General features: G+C 57.6%; 1 protein-coding gene across 1 annotated transcript in view; it reads right to left on the reverse strand.

Moving 5' to 3' along the window:
- Positions 1-20,667, reverse strand: part of CASTOR2 (cytosolic arginine sensor for mTORC1 subunit 2) — a 73,670-nt gene that overhangs the window by 18,754 nt on the left and 34,249 nt on the right. The window contains exons 2-5 of the mRNA XM_058569468.1: positions 15,856-15,926; positions 4,446-4,639; positions 3,626-3,758; positions 2,959-3,082 (exon numbers count right to left, since the gene is read on the reverse strand). Coding sequence (XP_058425451.1) covers positions 2,959-3,082; positions 3,626-3,758; positions 4,446-4,639; positions 15,856-15,926 — 522 coding nt within the window. The remainder of the gene's footprint in view (positions 1-2,958; positions 3,083-3,625; positions 3,759-4,445; positions 4,640-15,855; positions 15,927-20,667) is intronic.

The raw sequence follows: 20,667 nt of genomic DNA on the forward strand, positions 1-20,667 counted from the left end.
CCCTCTCAGACTAGCTCCCGGGGCAGGTCTGCGTCTCCCTCCTCAGACTAGCTCCCGGGGCAGGTCTGCGTCTACCCCCAAACTAGCTCCCGGGACAGGTCTGCGTCTCCCTCCTCAGACTAGCTCCCGGGACAGGTCTGCGTCTCCCTCCTCAGACTAGCTCCCGGGACAGGTCTGCGTCTCCCTCCTCAGACTAGCTCCCGGGACAGGTCTGTGTCTCCCCTCAGACTAGCTCCCGGGGCAGGTCTGTGTCTCCCCTCAGACTAGCTCCCGGGGCAGGTCTGCGTCTCCCTCCTCAGACTAGCTCCCGGGGCAGGTCTGCGTCTCCCTCCTCAGACTAGCTCCCGGGGCAGGTCTGCGTCTCCCCTCAAACTAGCTCCCGGGACAGGTCTGCGTCTCCCCCCAGACTAGCTCCCGGGGCAGGTCTGCCTCTCCCTCCTCAGACTAGCTCCCGGGGCAGGTCTGCGTCTCCCTCCTCAGACTAGCTCCCGGGGCAGGTCTGCGTCTCCCCTCAAACTAGCTCCCGGGAGAGGTCTGCGTCTCCCTCCTCAGACTAGCTCCCGGAACAGGTCTGCGTCTCCCCCCAGACTAGCTCCCGGGGCCGGTCTGCGTCTCCCCCCAGACTAGCTCCCGGGGCCGGTCTGCGTCTCCCTCCTCAGACTAGCTCCCGGGACAGGTCTGCGTCTCCCCTCAGACTAGCTCCCGGGACAGGTCTGCGTCTCCCCTCAGACTAGCTCCCGGGACAGGTCTGCGTCTCCCTCCTCAGACTAGCTCCCGGGACAGGTCTGCGTCTCCCCTCAGAATAGCTCCCGGGGCAGGTCTGTGTCTCCCCTCAGACTAGCTCCCGGGTCAGGTCTGCGTCTCCCCTCAGACTAGCTCCCGGGGCAGGTCTGCGTCTCCCTCCTCAGACTAGCTCCCGGGGCAGGTCTGCGTCTCCCCTCAGACTAGCTCCCGGGAGAGGTTGCGTCTCCCTCCTCAGACTAGCTCCCGGAACAGGTCTGCGTCTCCCCTCAGACTAGCTCCCGGGGCAGGTCTGTGTCTCCCCTCAGACTAGCTCCCGGGGCAGGTCTGCGTCTCCCTCCTCAGACTAGCTCCCGGGGCAGGTCTGCGTCTCCCCCCAAACTAGCTCCCGGGGCAGGTCTGCGTCTCCCTCCTCAGACTAGCTCCCGGGGCAGGTCTGCGTCTCCCCCCAGAATAGTTCCCGGGACAGGTCTGCGTCTCCCTCCAGACTAGCTCCCGGGACAGGTCTGCGTCTCCCCTCAGACTAGCTCCCGGGACAGGTCTGTGTCTCCCCCCAGACTAGCTCCCGGGGCAGGTCTGCGTCTCCCTCCTCAGACTAGCTCCCGGGTCAGGTCTGCGTCTCCCTCCTCAGACTAGCTCCCGGGGCAGGTCTGCGTCTCCCCTCAAACTAGCTCCCGGGAGAGGTCTGCGTCTCCCTCCTCAGACTAGCTCCCGGAACAGGTCTGCGTCTCCCCTCTCAGACTAGCTCCCGGGGCAGGTCTGCGTCTCCCTCCTCAGACTAGCTCCCGGGGCAGGTCTGCGTCTACCCCCAAACTAGCTCCCGGGACAGGTCTGCGTCTCCCTCCTCAGACTAGCTCCCGGGACAGGTCTGCGTCTCCCTCCTCAGACTAGCTCCCGGGACAGGTCTGCGTCTCCCTCCTCAGACTAGCTCCCGGGACAGGTCTGTGTCTCCCCTCAGACTAGCTCCCGGGGCAGGTCTGTGTCTCCCCTCAGACTAGCTCCCGGGGCAGGTCTGCGTCTCCCTCCTCAGACTAGCTCCCGGGGCAGGTCTGCGTCTCCCTCCTCAGACTAGCTCCCGGGGCAGGTCTGCGTCTCCCCTCAAACTAGCTCCCGGGACAGGTCTGCGTCTCCCCCCAGACTAGCTCCCGGGGCAGGTCTGCCTCTCCCTCCTCAGACTAGCTCCCGGGGCAGGTCTGCGTCTCCCTCCTCAGACTAGCTCCCGGGGCAGGTCTGCGTCTCCCCTCAAACTAGCTCCCGGGAGAGGTCTGCGTCTCCCTCCTCAGACTAGCTCCCGGAACAGGTCTGCGTCTCCCCCCAGACTAGCTCCCGGGGCCGGTCTGCGTCTCCCCCCAGACTAGCTCCCGGGGCCGGTCTGCGTCTCTCTCCTCAGACTAGCTCCCGGGACAGGTCTGCGTCTCCCCTCTCAGACTAGCTCCCGGGGCAGGTCTGCGTCTCCCCCCAGACTAGCTCCCGGGGCAGGTCTGCGTCTCCCCTCAGACTATCTCCCGGGACAGGTCTGCGTCTCCCCCCAGACTAGCTCCCGGGGCAGGTCTGCGTCTCCCTCCTCAGACTAGCTCCCGGGACAGGTCTGCGTCTCCCCTCAGACTAGCTCCCGGGGCAGGTCTGCGTCTCCCCTCAGACTAGCTCCCGGGGCAGGTCTGCGTCTCCCTCCTCAGACTAGCTCCCGGGGCAGGTCTGCGTCTCCCCTCAGACTAGCTCCCGGGAGAGGTTGCGTCTCCCTCCTCAGACTAGCTCCCGGAACAGGTCTGCGTCTCCCCTCAGACTAGCTCCCGGGGCAGGTCTGCGTCTCCCCCCAGACTAGCTCCCGGGGCCGGTCTGCGTCTCCCCCCAGACTAGCTCCCGGGGCCGGTCTGCGTCTCCCTCCTCAGACTAGCTCCCGGGACAGGTCTGCGTCTCCCCCCAGACTAGCTCCCGGGGCCGGTCTGCGTCTCCCTCCTCAGACTAGCTCCCGGGACAGGTCTGCGTCTCCCCTCTCAGACTAGCTCCCGGGGCAGGTCTGCGTCTCCCCCCAGACTAGCTCCCGGGGCAGGTCTGTGTCTCCCTCCTCAGACTAGTTCCCGGGGCAGGTCTGCGTCTCCCCTCTCAGACTAGCTCCCGGGGCAGGTGTATGTCTCCCCCCTCAGACTGGGGCTCCTAGGCAGAGCCATGTGTCCCTTCGGCCCACCCTGCCGCCCCTCACACCCAAGGGTGCCCTACCCGTTGGAGTAGAACATGACATCCATGAGGAGTGTGGCAACGGTGGGCAGCGTGTCGGGGTCCAGGCTGGTGACACAGAACCTGTTGCTCGGGCTGGACAGCGGGTGGATGACGGGCCTCTGGACTGTGAGAACACAGAGACAGGGGTGCTGAGGCAGGAGCAGAGTTGCAGTGTGGGGCAGGATGCGGCCCAGGAAGCGGGGCAGGTCAGCTGGCAGCTGCTCCAAGGAGGTCACGCTGCAGGCCCTGCGAGCCCTGGCTCCTGTCACTCCTCCAGTCTCCACTACCACCTATAGCTCTCCTGACTCTCCAGACTCACCCCCAGGTCCCTGGGCCTTTGCACATGCTGAGCTGTCTACATGGAATGCCCTTCCCAACCTTCACCACTTGGCTTAGCACCTACTTGTGCTCCAAGCTTCAGCTCGAGTCACTGCCTCTGGGTGGCCTGCCCTGATTCCCTGGGCGGAGTCAGAAGTGGCCTCTGGCCATCACTGGCTGTTTCCACGTCCACCGCCCTTGCTAGACCTTGGGAGCAGGGTCTGACCAGGACTGCGGTACCATGTTATGCCTGGCACTCAATTAACACTCTGAGAATGGGGCTGCCCAGGGGCTGGACCTGGAACCATCTTGAGGTCTCCCCTGCACAGACCCCCTGCCCCCAACTCACCCATCTTGGGCTTCACAAAGCCATTGGTGATGCCGAGGTTCTCGGCTGCCACCGTCTCGCCATTGACGACCCGCAGGATGGTGAACTCTGACGACAAGGTGTGGGTGACGAAGGGCAGGTCACGCTCACGCACCTGGAGACAGGGAGTCAAGGCCACGAGTGTTCCGTGATCGCTGAGTGGAGTGGGCCTGGGGGTACTGACCCCTGCACTCTGAGATCCTGCCCCCGGAACCAGCCTGTCCTGTGCTTGTCCCCACTGTCCTATGGGGGACGCAGCCTGGGACCGGGGCGTGCACCTCCCCAGAAGCGCGGGGATGACGCAGAGGGAAGAAGACGCTGCACCGAGGGCCAGGAGTGCAGGTCCGTGCCCCACTCTACCTTCTTGAGTGCTGTGCCCAGACACGTCCTTGCCCCTCCCCAGGCCAACGCTCTCGAAGGGGGCCCCGCCCCATGGGAGAAGAGAATGAATGACATGGTGGCCAGGCTGCTGGCCCCGGGGCCAGATACACTTGCCACTCCAGGAGAGGGGGAAGAGTGGGCAGCCAGGCATCTGGCTGGGAGGGCACCCCATGCACACAGGCCCCCACTGCCTGGCCTCCAGGTCAGACCAAGCATGGCCCATGCAAAAGGCAGGTAGCGGGTGGGGCTGGGCAGAGACCTGGAGCCCAGCCTGGGCCATGCTGACACTCAACTGATGACCCCGAGGTACCCTTGACCTCTCTCTGAGCTGATCACAGCACAGGGGCCACAGAACTTTGCAGAGCATGTCGGAGGGGGTGTCCATGTCGCCCAGGGCCCTGGTGCGCAGGCGGCAGCTCACCAGGATGAAGTCGGTCTGGTAGGTGGAGAGCATGAACACGGAGATGTTCTGGTCGGCCAGTGGGGCGATGACTGACTTGGCGATCTTGGTCACGCCGATGGGCTGGGAGCTGGAGAAGCTGCCGCCGCCTGACACCACATTGAGGGCCAGCCAGGTGGCGTCCGCCACACTCAGGTGCTCCGAGGACGGCAGCTCTGCAGGGGCACACGGAAGGCAGGTCTGTGACTGAGGAGCCCCAGGTCCCCAGGGCAGGGCAGGCCGCGGAGGTGGGGACCAAGGCTCAGGGCCGGCTGTGTGACCTCAGCCAGCCCCGCCCCCTGGGCCTCAGTGCCCTCATCTGTCAGAGGAGGACAGGATCAGCCTCAAAGGTCCTGTGCTGGGAGGACTGAGCAGGGACGGCCCTCAGAGGACTTCACACATGCCAGGTGGCTCAGCAGGGCTGGTCCCACGGGGACAAGTGTTTATCTGTGTTGGGCCTCAGCCGTGAAATGATGGGTTCTCAGCAGTCAGTAACGATTCTCTTATTTCCAGTTCTCACTATCCTTCTGGGTGTCGGGTGCTGCCATCACCACCTCATACCAGTGGAACATGCCCCGTGGTTTTCAAACTGGGTTCCCAGGAGCCTCTCAGGGGGCTGGGAGTGGAAAGGAGGCCAGGAGAAGACAGGGTGGGGAGCCCTGGGATTTCTCTCCCTGCTTCAACCAGACCTGCACTTTGGGCCTCTCTGGGAGAACACAGGGCTCCAGGAGGGCCGTGGACGCCACCTTTGGCTGGGCAGTGACTGTCACCCAAGTCCCTCCTGAGAGCCCAGAGGTCCTGGAGGTTGGCACTGTCAGGGGCGGGATGGGGGAGGTTCAGAGTGGCAGCAATCGCCGAGTTTCCTTGACTAGCTCACGAAGACCCGGAATCCAAATATTCAGATCATCCTTTCTGCCCCATGCTGCAGAGAGGGCACCCAGGGGAGCCTGCGCATGGGACATGGGTACACACGTGTGCACACGTCTCCATGGACACACAGCCACAGAGCCGAGCACAGGCTGCACACAGGCCTCCCCGTGCACCAGAGGTGCCTACTCAACCCCACCCCGTGCTGGGCCTGTCATTCCCACTGCACACGTGACACCAGAGCTCGGTGAGGGCCGAGGATCTGCCCAAGATCACTAGGGAATAACAGAGCCAGGGCTCAAACCCTGTCTGACTTACAAACAAACCCTCATGCTCTGTCCTGGGCACCAAACAGGAAGAAGGGCCAGGTCTCCAACAAAGGCGGGGGCTAAGAAGAGGGGCCCAGACGCTGGTGAGTTAAGGGGGCTGCGATGATGATGATGATGGTGATGGTGATGATGATGATGCCCAAGGGAAGGCTGCACTGGACTCAAGGAAGATGGCTCCTGAGGCCCCACCCAGGCTCCTACCTGCCCAGCTCGGGTCGCCATGGCAACCACAGCCTGGTGAGCCCATTGGTCCTGCTGGCTGAGAACGGCTAGTCCTCGGCCAGGCTGGCTAGAGAGGCAGGCGGCTTCCCAGAAAGGGGAAAGGTTTGGGAGGGAGAGGAGGAGGAAAGCTTTAAAAGGCCTTGAGTCTCAGGCTTCAGCGTCTCTCTCTCCACCTGTGACCCGGGGTGTCAGAGAGATTTCTCAGCCTCAGGACCAGCAGAGGAAACAGGCTCCCCAGAACCGGCAGTCCCAGGTGAGCTCTGGAATTCTAAGGGCCTGGACCTGGCCGTGGAGGGGATGTCCTGGGGGCAGTGTTGTGACCCCCTGTCCTGCTGTCCTAAGCAGAGACAGCCCAGGAGCCACCAAGAGCCGTGGTGCCCTGATGGTCCAGCCTTGTCGGATGGTCAACTTCTACGCTTCCTGTGGTCCTGTGTGCCAGGCGTGAGTCACGAATCCCGGAAGCACCATTTTAATACATTTAATGATGAAATTTTAAAAATTCCCCTTTTCATTAGGGCAGGACCCCTAAAGCCTTCTTGGGAAAATTCCAGAAGGGTTGTCTATGTCACCGCATGCGAACATAATAGGACCACGTCAGCTTTTGTGAACTCGCCCTCTGCCTCCCTATTCCAAGTTCCCTGTAACTCAAAACCACCCAGTGGCTTCCATGTCCTTCGGAGTAAAAGCCAAAGTCCTGGCATCGGTCTAAACCAGCGCTGTCCAGCACTGTCCGAGAGAGCTTCCTGCAGTGATGGGGGTGGTCCACACCCGCGCTGTCCAAGACAGTAGCCACTCACTCCATATGGGTACGGAGCACTTGAAATGTGGCTAGTGCTACAGAAGAAATATATTTTTTTTTTTTGCTGAGGAAGATTGGCCCTGGGCTAACATCCATGCCCATCCTCCTCTACTTTATATGGGACACCGCCACAGCATGGCTTGACAAGTGGTGCATCTGTCTGGGCCCAGAATCTGAAATTGCGAGCCCCAGACCGCTGAAGCGGAGCATGAGAACTTAACCGCTACGCCACCGGGCTGGCCCCAGAAGAAATAAAATTTTAAGTTTTATTTAATTTTAATTCATTTAAATTCCAACAGTTGTGCGTGGTGAGTGGCTACTGTACTGGGCAGTGCAAGGCCACAATCGGCCCCACTAGCACGTCAGCTCCGCTGGGGCAGTGGCCTCAGTCAGCTTTGTCCTCTGCTACTCTCAGTGCCTGGCTCACGGAGGCGCCGGCCGAATGGAGGAGGGACAGTGGTGGCCAGCCCTGCCTCTCTCCTCTGCCCAGGCCTCACTGCTCCCACCCTTTACCTTCTCTGCTCCCCCCACCCCCAGCGCAGGCTCACTGCCAGACCCGGGTCGGAGTGGCCTTTAACATCATCCTGTGCTCCCACGTCCGACTCCCACGATGGGGCAAAGGGCCCAGGGGGAGCCAGGGCCATTCCCACAGAGGCCACGCCCAGATGCTGCCACCTTCTCTGAAGTCTCAGTGCATCGAGGGGACAGAGCAAAACGCTGTCCATCTGCTTACAGACGCACAACCGGCTCTGAGAAGTCAGCCCCTCTCCCATCTCAGAGCAGGAACCTGAGGCCCAGACAGGGAAGCTGACGGACTTGAGGTCACGGTGCAGCAAACAGAAGGGGTGGCTCATCCTGACACCGTGGAATGCCCTTCAGACCCGCCTTGGCCACCAGCCCGCTGCAGGTGTCCAGGAAACCCCTCATGCAGGGCTCAGCTTCAGAACTGTAAAGTCACCGTGTCGGGGAGCTCAGACCTGGGTGTTCACCCTCACAGGGTCTCATGGGCCCCGCCAGGCCTTCGCCCGGCGGGTGGACCCTCCTCTGCCCCACTGGGCAAGTTCCACACTCCAGTAGGGCCTGACCTTTAGCAGCAGGGGTCCTCAGGATCACGTGGGCTATGGCGGGGAAGGGACATGGGCTTTGGGCTCGGAGAGGGACAAACTCCAGTCCTGGCTCCGTGCTCTCCAGTGGAGGCTGCTGCAAGGCTGTTGCTGACACAGTGGGGAAGACGCCTCCCCTGCGAGTCAGGGAAGAGCTGGGGCGCGTGCATTTTGGGGTGCCAGTGTCACCAAGGCTCTGTTCCAGCGGTTTGGGCATGTTGTGGAGTGGTCCCCGGGAGAGGCCCAGGCCTGAGGCCGACAGGAAGTGGGGGTCTTGCGGGGGGATGGCGAGCAGCCCACAGGCCGATGCTGCCTGGAGAACTTCAGGTCAATCCAATTGCTGGCCAGTCTGAGCAGCCAGTCACCAGGGATGGGTCCGCCTGCCCTGCTCCCGGCCTCGGGGTCTGCTGCTCCTGGCACTCCGCCCTGGACAGAACCCACTGAGGTTCTTCAAGTGGCAGGCCTGGGCCGAGAGGGTGGTCAGCTCCAGACCAGTGGTCACACGTCCAAGGTTTCCAGAAGGGTGAGCTTTGTCAGAGCGGCAAAAGCAGCTGGACTCCATGGCATTCACTGCTTCTCACCCCAGGGACCCCAAACGCGGAGAAGGAAGGTCTGTCTGGGCCCCATCCTCACCCTGGGCCAAGGCTTGGGGTGCCAGAGGTGTCCCTTTGGGGCCATGTGGATGAGCCCCCGGGAGGCTGGCCAGGAGACAACAAGCTTGCCCTTCCCTAGAGTAAAAGTGGATCACTCCAAGACTGAAATGGACTATTTCTGTCACTGCCCACCACCTGAGACCCTAAAAATAGCCTCTCAGAGCTGAGGATGCTCCCTGGTCGAGGAGGTGGCAGTGTCTCACCAGCCCCTACCCACAAAGTTGGGCGGCTCTGTTGCTGGGTGCAGCCCCCCTCACTGTACCCCCACCTCCCCAGGAGTCCCCTGTGCTGGCCACAGGACCTGCAGTTACCTGTGCTACGTGGCCACGTCCCCTGCACAGAGCCTGCATTTCTCAGGCTTCTCCTTCCCTGTCCGCAGCAAGGTCAAGAGTCCTGGGGTCATGCCAGGGGGTTAAATCCTCACTGTGTGACCTTGGGCAAAGTCACTGCCCCTCGGTTTCTTAGTTTTCAAACGTGGAAGGAGGAACTCAGGATTGCCTCCAGAAGTGGCTGGAGCATTAAATGAGAGAATCCCCACCAAGCGCTTGGCTATGAGCCTGGCGTCGAGCGCTCGCCAGATGCCAGCGCCTTTCTGTTGGTACACTGTTGACGGTCCTGCCGCTTCTGGTGGCAGCTGGGTAAAACATATCAGGTTTTAAAAATGTGCAATTTCACTGTAAAGGAGTAGTGACATGTGGGGCAAAGAAAGAGTCATAGGCAAGAGCTTTCACCCCAAATGGATTTAAAATGAAGACCTAGGAGCTGCCTGAAGGGCCAACGACAGGGCCACGTAGAGGACCACAGGTCATCTACGACAGGACACCACACGGCCGTTTAAAAAACATGTTTTCCAGCTGTAAAATCCATTTTTGGAAACTTGAGGACATGAGAGTATAAAACATATGTTTATATATGATGGAATTAATGCCTCATCCTGTGGGTGTGATGAGTGGAGAGGGCTCTTGTTCTGAGCTAAGGAAAGGTCAGGTATTGAGAGGTGACTGACCTGAGGTCTCGGCTTCATCAGTTCAGTCAACAATCAACGCGCGTGTGTTTACGGAGGGAGAGTGAAAACAGTCCTCTTCAGAGGTCAACAACCAGCACGTCTAGTTCCAGGTCGGGGAATCGGGTGTTTATTGCAGGCCCTCACCTGTCGTGCAGGTGTGAAAACTGTCATATAAAGAGCATCGGGAATCACGCTTTTGAAGGTTCCCTGATACGGGGAAGTGAGCACGAGATGAAACTGAGGGGAAGGGGAAGATAAAATGCACACACAGGCTGCAAACACCCACACCCGGGGTACAGACTGTGGGGCTCTTGCAGGAGAACCTGGCCACAAGGCAGCCCTGGGGAGGCCGAGGGAGGGAGGGGGGCAGGCGGGAGTTGGAGTGTCTCGAGAATGACCAGGACTCTCCAGGGGGCACACCCCCCAGTAGGCACCCCGTCCTCAGGGCACCCCCCCCTTCTCCCTCGCTGCTCTCCTGCCTCTCCCCACCCCAGGAAATGCAATCTCAGCTCCAGGCTGTTATTATTATTTTTTTTATGGATGTCTTAATAGTTTATAATATTGTGAAATTTTAGTCGTACATTATTGTTTGTCAATCCCCATATAAATGCCTCCCTTCACCCTTTGTGCCCACCCCTCAGCCCCCTTGCCCCTGGTAACCACCAATCTGTTCTCTCTGTCCACGTGTTGGTTTATATTCCACATATGAGTGAAATCACGCGGTGTTGGTCTTTCTCTGGCTTATTTCGCTTAATGCCCTCCAGGTCCATCCACATTGTTGCAAATGGGACAATTTTGTCTTTTTTTATGGCTGAGTAGTATTCCATGGTATATATATACCACACCTTCTTTATCCAATCATCAGTCGAGGGACACTTAGGTTGCTTCCACTCCTTGGCTATAGTGGATAATGCTGCGATGAACATAGGGGTGCATAAGCCTCTTTGGATTGTTGATTTCAGGTTCGTTGGGTAGATACCCAGTAGTGGGATAGCTGGATCATAGGATATTTCTACTTTTAGTTTTTTGAGGAATCTCCATACTGTTTTCCATAGAGGCGGTACCAGTTTGCATTCCCATCAGCAGTGAATGAGGGTTCCCTTTTCTCCACATCCTCTCCAACATTTGTTGTTTTTTGTCTTGGTGATTATAGCCATTCTAATGGGTGTAAGGTGATACGTTAGTATAGTTTGGATTTGCATTTCCCTGATGCTTAGTCATGTTGAACATCTTTCCATATGCCTATTGGCCATCTGTATATCTTTCTTGGGAAAGTATCTGTTCATATCCTTTGCCCATTTTCTGATTGGGTTGTTTGTTTTTTTGTTGTTCAGTTGTGTGAGTTCTTTATACAATATGGAGATTAACCCCTTCTCGGATATATGATTTGCAAATATCTTCTCCCAGCTGGTGGGTTGTCTATTCATTTTGATCCTGGTTTCATTTGCCTTGTAGAAGGTCTTTAATCTGATGAAGTCCCACTTGTTTATTTTTTCTTTTGTTTCTCTTGTCTGAGTAGACATGGATCCCTTTATGACTGATGTCAAATAGTGTACTGCTTATATTTTCTTCCAGGAGTTTTATATGCCAGGCTGTTATTTTACACAATGGTGGAGACACTCCAAACGTGGGTCTACCTGGTCCCCCATTAGTGCTCACAGGGGCAGTAAGAACCGGCCCCGGCCAGGATGTGAGCTCCTTCATTGGTCTGGACCTCACGTAGAGGTGACCCCCACTGGGGGCACCACTTTGCCCCTTGGCTTACTGAAATGGAAAATTATGAGTTTACAGCTCAGAAGGAGATGCCAGGAGCTCTGACGGGCACTGCACTGTCTGTCCTGGTGGACATGGCAACTCCCTGGGGCTTACTGAGCACATGCGCATCACACGGCCACACACACACCTTACAGACCTGAGAGGAGGGAGGCCATCCTGTGTCAGGGACGAGGCCGTGGGGGCCTCGGGTTGCCGACCAACTTGCCGAGAATCATGAGAAGTGCAGGTAGCAGAGCCTGGATCCGAACCTGGGTCTTCCCAGCTTAGCTCAGGGGAGGCCAGGAGTCACTTCTCAACACCTTCCTCCCTCCACCTTTTGACCAGTCACGGCCCACTGAGCATGCCCTGCTCCGAGTGTGCATGGACCACACTGGCACACACAAGGGGACTGTGATGGGTGGGGGCCAGTGATGGGGCCCCGAGTAGCAGTGGGTCCCTCTACCTGCAAACCTAAGGTTCTGCCCACTATCCAGAGGGCAGGGCAGGGGCTGCTGCTCTTATTATTTTGGGTCGCCCAAAACACCTAGCATTGCACACCGTAAGTGCTCATGAAATATGTAAAAGATCAAATGCACACATGCACACCCCTTCTGTTTGCCACTCAGACATACAGCGTCGGTTTGAGCCAAGAACTTCTAAAATTCCACGTTAAACAAGGAGCTATCGGGTTAACGTCATGACCACTGCTCCACCCTCCCAGGAGAGGTCCAGCCCCCCACGGACCAGTGAGCTGCGGACAGCTGCTGGTTTCTAACCAGGAAAGCTTCATGCTGGCGGTATCACCAGTGAACAATAACCAAGGTGCCTCGGCTGAGGTTCACAGTGGCCAAGGGGGGCCTTCAGGGAGAAACAACGTTTGCAGCCCTGGGAGACGGGGCATCATCCTTCATAAGCACGGCAGAGCCAACATCCCTCCTCGGGCCCACCGGGGCAGCCACAAGACCTTACTCTCTTTCTGATGAGGAGTGTCCTAAGAGAAACCCCAGAGCTGAGGCCAGAGGGTGGACTCAGCATCACCCCCTCTCGCTGCAGCCCGCACCCCCACTCCAAATCCTGCCCTCTCAGAGCCCTCCCAGACTGCCCGAGCCACATGCTGGCCCACCCCCCATCTCTACTCCAAATCCTGCCCTCTGAGAGCCCTCCCAGACTGCCCGGGCCACACACTGGCCCACCCCCCATCCCTACTCCAAATCCTGCCCTCTCAGAGCCCTCCCAGACTGCCCGGGCCACACGCTGGCCCACCCCCCATCCCTACTCCAAATCCTGCCCTCTGAGAGCCCTCCCAGACTGCCCGGGCCACACGCTGGCCCACCCCCCATCTCTGCTCCAAATCCTGCCCTCTCAGAGCCCTCTCAGACTGCCCAGGCCACACGCTGGCCCATCCCCCATCCCTACTCCAAATCCTGCCCTCTCAGAGCCCTCCAAGACTGCCCGGGCCACACGCTGGCCCACCCCCCATCCCTACTCCAAATCCTGCCCTCTCAGAGCGCTCCCAGACTGCCAGGGCCACACGCTGGCCCACCCCCCATCCCTACTCCAAATCCTGCCCTCTCAGAGCCCTCCCAGACTGCCCGGGCCACACGCTGGCCCACCTCCCTTCTCAGGGGCTCCTGACCTTGGGCTGCTGGCAACCACACTTCTCAGCAGCACTTTCCCCCCTTTCAGCTGGAACCCCCCTGAGGGCATTTCCTGCTTCAAATCGCCCCTCATTCACAGCAACTCTGGGCATGTTAATGTCAGTTTTTTCACTTGTAAAACGGGTCTCTACTCTTTCTCCTTCAGGCCACTGGAATGGCCCCATGACAGGATGCATCTCTGCCGAGCTCCGGTTAACTGGTAAGAACAGAGCGGGTGAGGGGGTCTTCTTCTGTACACTCTCCCCCTGTGGCTCCCACAGCACAAGCGTGAGAGACACTTACCACTCAAATAAATGACACAGCTTTTTCTCGGGCAATGACGCATATGCAACAGCCCGGTTTGCTGACCAGGAATTGCAGCCTGGAAGAGAGAGAGACCATTCTCCAGGAGTCCCAGAGCTGAGGACACCCAGAAGCTGGGACCCTGCTCTCAGCCCCTGCTGGGCTAACAATTTAAACCTGCTTGCCCATGTCGCACCTTCCCTGGACTGAAGACTGAGTTGACGACCCCTTTGTCATCAGCTCTGTTCCTGCCCATAGGAAAGTTCAGGGAGAGGCAGGCAGACCATTCCAAGAGGCCCAGGCCACTGTTAATGGTGCCAGGGAACCTCAGGGTCCGTAAGTCTCTTAGGGGCCCGGGCTGGATCCCTGTGCCTCCCGGTCTGCCCTGCCCTGCCCAGGGCCTGGCCCAGGGAAGGATCCATAAGTGACACCCACTGTGAGGCCTGGGGCTGGTGACATAACATTCCTGTGCTTCAGTTTCCTCGTCGATAAGATGAGGATAAGAAGAGTTGTTTCTAGTGCGTAGCACAGTGTCCGAGAACAGAAGCAACCTCAGGGCTGGGGAACTGTCATTCTATGTTAACTTCATGAATACGGCTCAACTCTCTGGCTTGCTTCCTATTTCCAGGGCCTCTACTATGGGGTCTCCTGCGGAGCAGGCATCCGCTGTGACAGGCTCTCTCAGCACCCCATACCCTCCTGGCATAGCACCAACCACAATGGCAACTCAACCATTAATGGTGTAATTATCCGGCAGGCCCTGAGGCTCATGGGGTCAGAAGGGATATCTCTCATTCCGGTGCATCTCCAGGGCCTGGGGAGATGCTCAGTAAATACTGCCTCCTGCAACCCCTGGGGCCGGCTCAGAAGAACCAGCCCCTCCATACAGGACATCTCCCCGGTTACTGACAATTCCTGCAAACATGGCCTTCCGGGGCCTGCAAAACCGGCTCACGGGGTCCCGCAGCCTCCCTCTCTCTCTGCTCATGCTGTTCTCTCATTTGCTGCCTCAAGAAGCAGAGTTAGTCTCGTCTTGGGAGGCGGGTTAGAGAGAATATCTATTCCCAGAAAGTAGATACTCTGGGGTGTTCCTTCTATATCTGAGGTGCCGTGATTCGCAGCAGTTCTGGGTAAAGGCATGAGTGCCCATGAGAAAATGAACATGTGTTTGGGTGGCCCAGGCAGCATCTTCACGGGTCTGTGCTTTGTGGTTAAGGCGGAAGTTCCTGTCTGTGGCTCTTGTGCTCAAAAAATGTCTGCAGCATGAACGCATGAGCGAGTGAGTGAATGACTAGGCGGGTGCCTTCAATGATGGGCCGGGGCCTCCCACAGGGCCTGTCCTGTCCCTGCTCCAGCCACGCCCCTGCCCCCTGGGAGGCTGAGAGGGACACTGTGCCCCTTGAGATGTGGGGGGCCAGGCCCAGCCCCCCATACAGGCCTGGTGCCCTGGAGCAGGTGCCTGTGAGGGTGACAGATCGTAGCTGGGGAAGCCGCTTCCTCCTGGGCTGCACTTCTCACCAGCAGAGGGTCAATATTGTTGCTCCAGCAACAAGAATTGAGAACACACAACAGTCGACTTCTGACCCCCTAACGCCATTTCTCAGACCTCATTTTAGGAATCAGCCTGAATAAGAATAAATGCTATATATTTAAGGAGCTTATAAATTTATCATTGAAGGACAATGAAAACAGCTTCAATCCTAACCACAGAGCACAGGCAGGAAAGCAGGGCCGCCGTGAAAGGCCAGAATATCACAGGACATTTTTAGTTGTGATGTTAAGTGAAAACATTTCTACATATAATATGATCATAAGTAATTTACAGAGAGACAACCTGCACACAGAAAAAAGTCGGAAAGAAAAACACGAACAAGTTACCAGTAGTCATCTCTGGGGCAGGACTAGGATCTTTACGAACATGGGATATGTCGCATTCTCCGCAGGTTTTGAAGAAGGGCACTTAGTGGTTCAGAGTGAGCACCAGCTTTGCTGGGAGGGCACGTGACCCCCCCTCAGCTCCTCATTGACGAGTGCGTACCGGTCAGCACCAATGAACGGTCAGTGCCAGTGAACGGTCACCATCACTTTAGAGCAGGACAGACACGATCGACTTTAATAATACAGCTAAAAGGATGTGGGGGAGGGGGAGGGGAGTGACTGCTAACGGGTGACGGGGTTTCTTTTCGGGGTGAAGAAAATGTTCTGGAATCGGAGAGCGGTGACAGCTGCACGACCTTGTGGATATCCAAACCACTGAGCTGTGCTCTTTAGAACAGTGAATTCCATGGTGGGTGAATCATATCTCAATTCAAAAAAATGGAAACCAGGTAAAGGAAAATCATGACAGGAAGGTAACTGGGGTGGCTCCAGTGGGAACAAGGACTGAGGACACTCCCAGGAGGCTCAATAAACATGCCCCTTTCCTCTCGGCTGCTTTAGTTCTCAGCTGGGTAAGCCCTGGGTCTTACTGACCCTTGTAACTCTGGGGACCTTCCCGGGGCAGCCTCACAAGCAGAAAGCGGGGGTCAGCCAGGACACAAGAGGGAAGGAAACAGACTCTCTGCCGACTTTCTAACTGACCAGCCGGGGTGGGCAGAAATAAGGAGGCGGGTGGGGGCAGAAATAAGGAGGCGGGTGGGGGCAGAAATAAGGAGGCGGGCAGCCAGCACTGACCGCAGCCCACAGGCCAGCCAAGCCCTGGGTGAGAGCAGCACTTACCCAGGAACCCCTCCTCATCCACGATGATGGTGTAATCCTCCGGCGTCTCGGTCAGACTGAAGAACTTGCACCTGGGGGGATGGACAGACAGACAGGATATCGTGTTAGTCCCGTATTAGTCCCAGCCAAGACCCTAGGGCAGCTGCCCACCATGACCCAGGGGGAGAGGACTCAGTTTACCGAGAGCTCGGACCCAAGGCTGCAGGGTAACCTTGGGTAAGCTGCTTGTCTCTCCCTCAGCTCGCCCCCAGTTCTGACTCAGGAGGTCTCAAAGTCCCCTCTGTACCCCCCAATCTTTGGGGACCCCTGAGCCAGCCAGCCTCTAGGGTCCCATACAGGCCCAAGGGTCTTAGAACCCCCCTTTTCTCAGGGGGAGGAAGTGGCTGAAGGGTGGCTCTGCAGGGATCATGCAGACGAACTGTCTCTTCCGTGGGCCCCCCACATTCCGACCTCTACGCTTCCGTCACTGCCCCCCCATGGTCCTGGCCCCTCTCCTCACCAACTCAAGAGCTCCCATTGTCATTTAAGGCCTAACTCACATCACCCAACTGACAGCCCAGGCTTTAGCGTACTTTTCTTCCTTGAACAAGAGAAGAGTGTGGCCGTCAGTGTCATTTTGGGGGCATGGATCCCTGAACTGCCACATGTCCCCTTTGGTGATACTGTTTAGCCTGGACTGTATGTGGGTCACTTTCCCCCTAAAGGAGACCATCGATTGCCCAAAGCCAGGGTCTGGCCGTCACTGTCCCTTCTGTATCTCTCCCTGCTGGTCTCAGCCATGAGCACACATGCTCTTGGGGCCTGGCAGACACACAGGGCTCCGTGTCCAGGCAGCCCTCGGGCTGGCTTCAAGGCTTTCCGTCACCGGGTGCCTGTCTCCCGATACCCCATCGCCAGAATGGCCCCAGAACCCTGGGAGCAGCTACAGGGAGAGACAGCGTGCACAAGCAGGGCGAGCAGGAGACCCCCGCGCTCATTTATCCGCCGTCGCAGCTCCCAAGCGCGAGGCCCAGCATGGGCTCTGGCCCAGTGCGTACAACCCACCCACCGCGGGCAGCCGCAGCAGGAGGTGGCCAGGGAGCACCCTGGCCAGGGCTGAAGATCACCTCCACACAGACCACACTGGAGAGGGAGTCTCGCAGCAAATGCAGCCTCGCAAGGATGGCGGCGGCAGGGCCACCCTCGGATCTCTCTCCTCCTGGCCCTCCTCTCCTATCAGCCGCCCCGTAACACCGAAGCCTTATCAATAGAACCTCTGCGGAACCCTTTTTACTTTATTCTTTAAAATTTTCACAAGGAATGAGAGCAACTGGAACCAGCAGGAATGTAGAACGGCACAGCCATTTGAAAACAGTTGGGCAGTTTCTTATAAAGTGAAACATTCACCGATCACACGACTCGGCAATCCTGGGTATTTACTCAAGAGAAATGAAAACATGACCACACCAAGACCTGTGTGCAAATGTTTCCAGCCTTTATTTCTAATCACCCCCAAATGGAAATAACCCAAGTGTCCACCTGTCAAGTGGAGAATGGATAGACCGCGGCACATCCACACCACGGAATACCGGGCAGCAGTGAGAAGGAATGACTTACTGATGCGTGCAACAATGTGGATGAATCTCAAATGCATTTTGCTAAGTTAAAGAAGCCAGACTCAAAAGGTTACCTACTATGTGTTTCCATTTACACGACATACCAGAAGAGGCAAAACTGTAAGGCAGAAAAGAGTCGTGGTTGTCAGGGGTTGGATAGGGGCTGACTTCAGAGGGGCACTGCGGAACCTTCTGGGGTGATGCAAGGGTTTGGTCTCTTGGTGGTGGTGGTAGTTCTAAGATCATACACATTTGTCAAAACTCAAAGAGCTTGTATGCTAAAAAGGGTCAATTTCCCTCTATGTAAATTAGGCCCCAGTGAACCCGACTTTAAAGACAATGCTCGTGCTTGGGTCGTAAGCAAGGTGGCGTTCTCCTCCCCTCCGACATTCTGTCCAACCAACAGCGCACACTCTTCAAATTCCCTCCTTTGGTTTTCGAATTACATCTCTGTCCCCACCTGTCTCATATCCAATTTGCAACCATTGCCTGGACAAATGAAATCTCTAATTGCTTGGGGACAACGGCAAATTATCACCTTAGTAAGTGGCAATCACTGCTCTGGCCTAGCTCCTTCTCAGGGACCCCCATGACTCAGAGAGCCTCGGAAGCCCCCCAGTCTCCAGATTGCCGTGAGCAGGTAGGTACTCACTGGGTGGGAGGGTGGCCACCCAGACCTCTGAGAGAGCCCTGTGACAGCAGAGGCAGCACTTACCCCTGTGCCCTCTGGGCTGTGAGGACGCTCCAGAAATAGATCCTATAAATGACCCTGGAGAGCATAAGCACCAGCAGAAGGCAGCAGCGGCCTCTGTGTAGACGGGGTATAAATATGTCGTCGATGTGACAGGGTCGAGAACCTCTGAGGTGCTGCCAGCTGTTGGACATCATCTTGGAATGTGCACGTTGGTGGGGCAGGCCTCCAGGAAGGCAGGGCAGCTGGAGGGACGTGCGCCTACTGCTCTGGTCACTGAGCGCGGGAGCCAGCCCCAGGCTCTCCTGCCCTCCGTCACCCCCAGACGTCGTGCACGTCTCCAAGCCCCACCTCATCTCACCTCCCCAGTCACTGACATCTGTCTTCCCTCTCTCCGTTGCTGCCCTCCACGGGAACTCTTCCCCAGAAGACTATCCCAGCCTCCCACCTCGTCTCGCTCCCCTGCCCTTGGCCTGCCTCCCCAGCCTCATGCTGCCAAAAGTTAGCAAACGTTCTTTCCACTGCCCGACACACCCTTCCCTCTTCTTTGGCTGGAGACTTGCTGCTTATCCCTCAAGACCCAGCATAAGCATTTTCTCTGGGGTAAAACCTTTTCTGACCAGCATCAGCCACCTCTTCTCCCTCACCTTCCACCTTAGAGGTGGTCTTCCCTTGACAGCCTACTGCCTCGCACTATGTCTGCAAGAGGACTTTCAGGCCACCGCGGACGGCTGGGCTGGTGATGCATCACAACTCTAGGGGAGAGTTCATTCATCTCACAGTCTATGTAAAGTATGCCCTGAGATTTGGACAGTGCACAACTTATACAACTGCACATGACAGTCCTGAGTGCTTTTCACAATCCATTACAAAGACTACTTTAAGGGTCTACATCCCCCAGGAGACCATAAGCTCTCAGAGGCAAGCACTGAGGGTTCTCTGTACACACACCTAATACCCAACACTGGCTGAGCATAGAATCAACACTCATTGTCTGCTGAGCAAAGGAGTAACTGTGGCCACACACTTACCTCCAAAGCCAGAGAAGCCCTGATCAGGACAAGCCCTGCCTGCCCTAGTGCGGCAATGCCTTGACTCACCCCTTCTCCGGGAGACACTAAAGCCTCCAGCCCAACTCCGTGCTCTCTCCTGAGTCATGGCGAGATGCTGGCCCTGCTGTCTGTGGCCTCTCCGGACTTTGTGTATGAGGAGCCAGAGAGAGGACCCAGACCCAGCAATTACCCAGCTGCTGCTCCGAGGAGGAGAACAGCTTGCCCTCAAGATGCCCTCGTGGTTCTAAAGACCAGGGGAAACAACAGGGGGAGAGAGCAGCCTGGGTCATGGGAAGAGACTGCGGGCTTGGAGTCAGGGGACCTGGGTTCCAGTCCCAACATGGCACCAGGGGGTGGCGAGCCCTGGGCTGCCTCACTCCCCTGCACAGCGAGGGACAGGCTCAAGTGGACTCACTCCCATCCAGCTCCAGCTTGGGCAGTGCACGACACAGGGAACCCTGCTGGCCCTACAGCAGGGTGCACCTCAAGAGCCTGGCCAGCAAAACAACGCATGGGGAGACGATTCCAGAACCATCGAGTCTGTCTGGAAAATACCTTTCAAAGGCAGGGAAAACCCCAACCAGCTCCGATCAGAATCCAAGACACATGTGCTGCCCAGGCAGCTGGGCGGGGGGAGCGCCACACTCTGGTGGAGGCTCATTCATCTCACAGGCTATCTGAAGAGTGCCCTTAGAGTTGGGCAGTGCACAACCCACGCAACGTATGTGTGGGTCTGTATGTGAAAGTCACTTGGCGGGTCCTGCAGGAGCCATCAGGTAGATGGAACACAAAACTCCAGAGCCCTGGGCAATGGGGGAGGGAGACTGGGGAACAGCAGCTCTGGGGAGAGTCCTGGCTCACTGTGGTTCAGAACACACCCCAAGAATCATGCTAGCTCCTGACAGGAGCACCAATGCGCCCCTGGGCACTGGGAACAGAGCATGGGTACTGGATGAAGGCAGGCCACGCCAGGAAACCCGAGTCTGTCTAGAGCCTCACAGCCAACAAGCAGCATGCCCAGGGGCACTGAGAGGACTCTAGACTGTGCCCTTTTCGGCCTGGAGGAAGATTCCAGCCACTACCCTTAAACCTCCGAAGGGCTGTTGTGGACCATGTGATGGATGCAGCGCTGCTGCTCATGGCTGTGTGACCTTAGGCAAGTTACTCAACATCTCTGTGCCTCAGTTTCCTCATGTGTATAACGGGGATAATAGCGTCTATTTCACAGGGTTGTTGCTAAAGAATAAGTAAGTGAATACCGGGTGTGACTATGGTAAACACTCAATACGTTGGCTATTTATTCTTCTTGGAGGGCAGAGGCAGCTGAAGGGGAGGCCACGGGGAGGCCAGCCTGTGTTCCCAGTAAAGAAAAGCTTAAATGGCAGCTGGACGCAGAGACAAGGGGGCTGGCAGGAGGCAGTGAGTTGTCAGTTCTCCGCAGGGCTGAGCCCCAGGCAGGCGGGCTGCAGGGGCG

Source organism: Diceros bicornis, chromosome 26, assembly GCF_020826845.1.
Source record: "Diceros bicornis minor isolate mBicDic1 chromosome 26, mDicBic1.mat.cur, whole genome shotgun sequence".
NCBI classification, from domain to species: domain Eukaryota; kingdom Metazoa; phylum Chordata; class Mammalia; order Perissodactyla; family Rhinocerotidae; genus Diceros; species Diceros bicornis.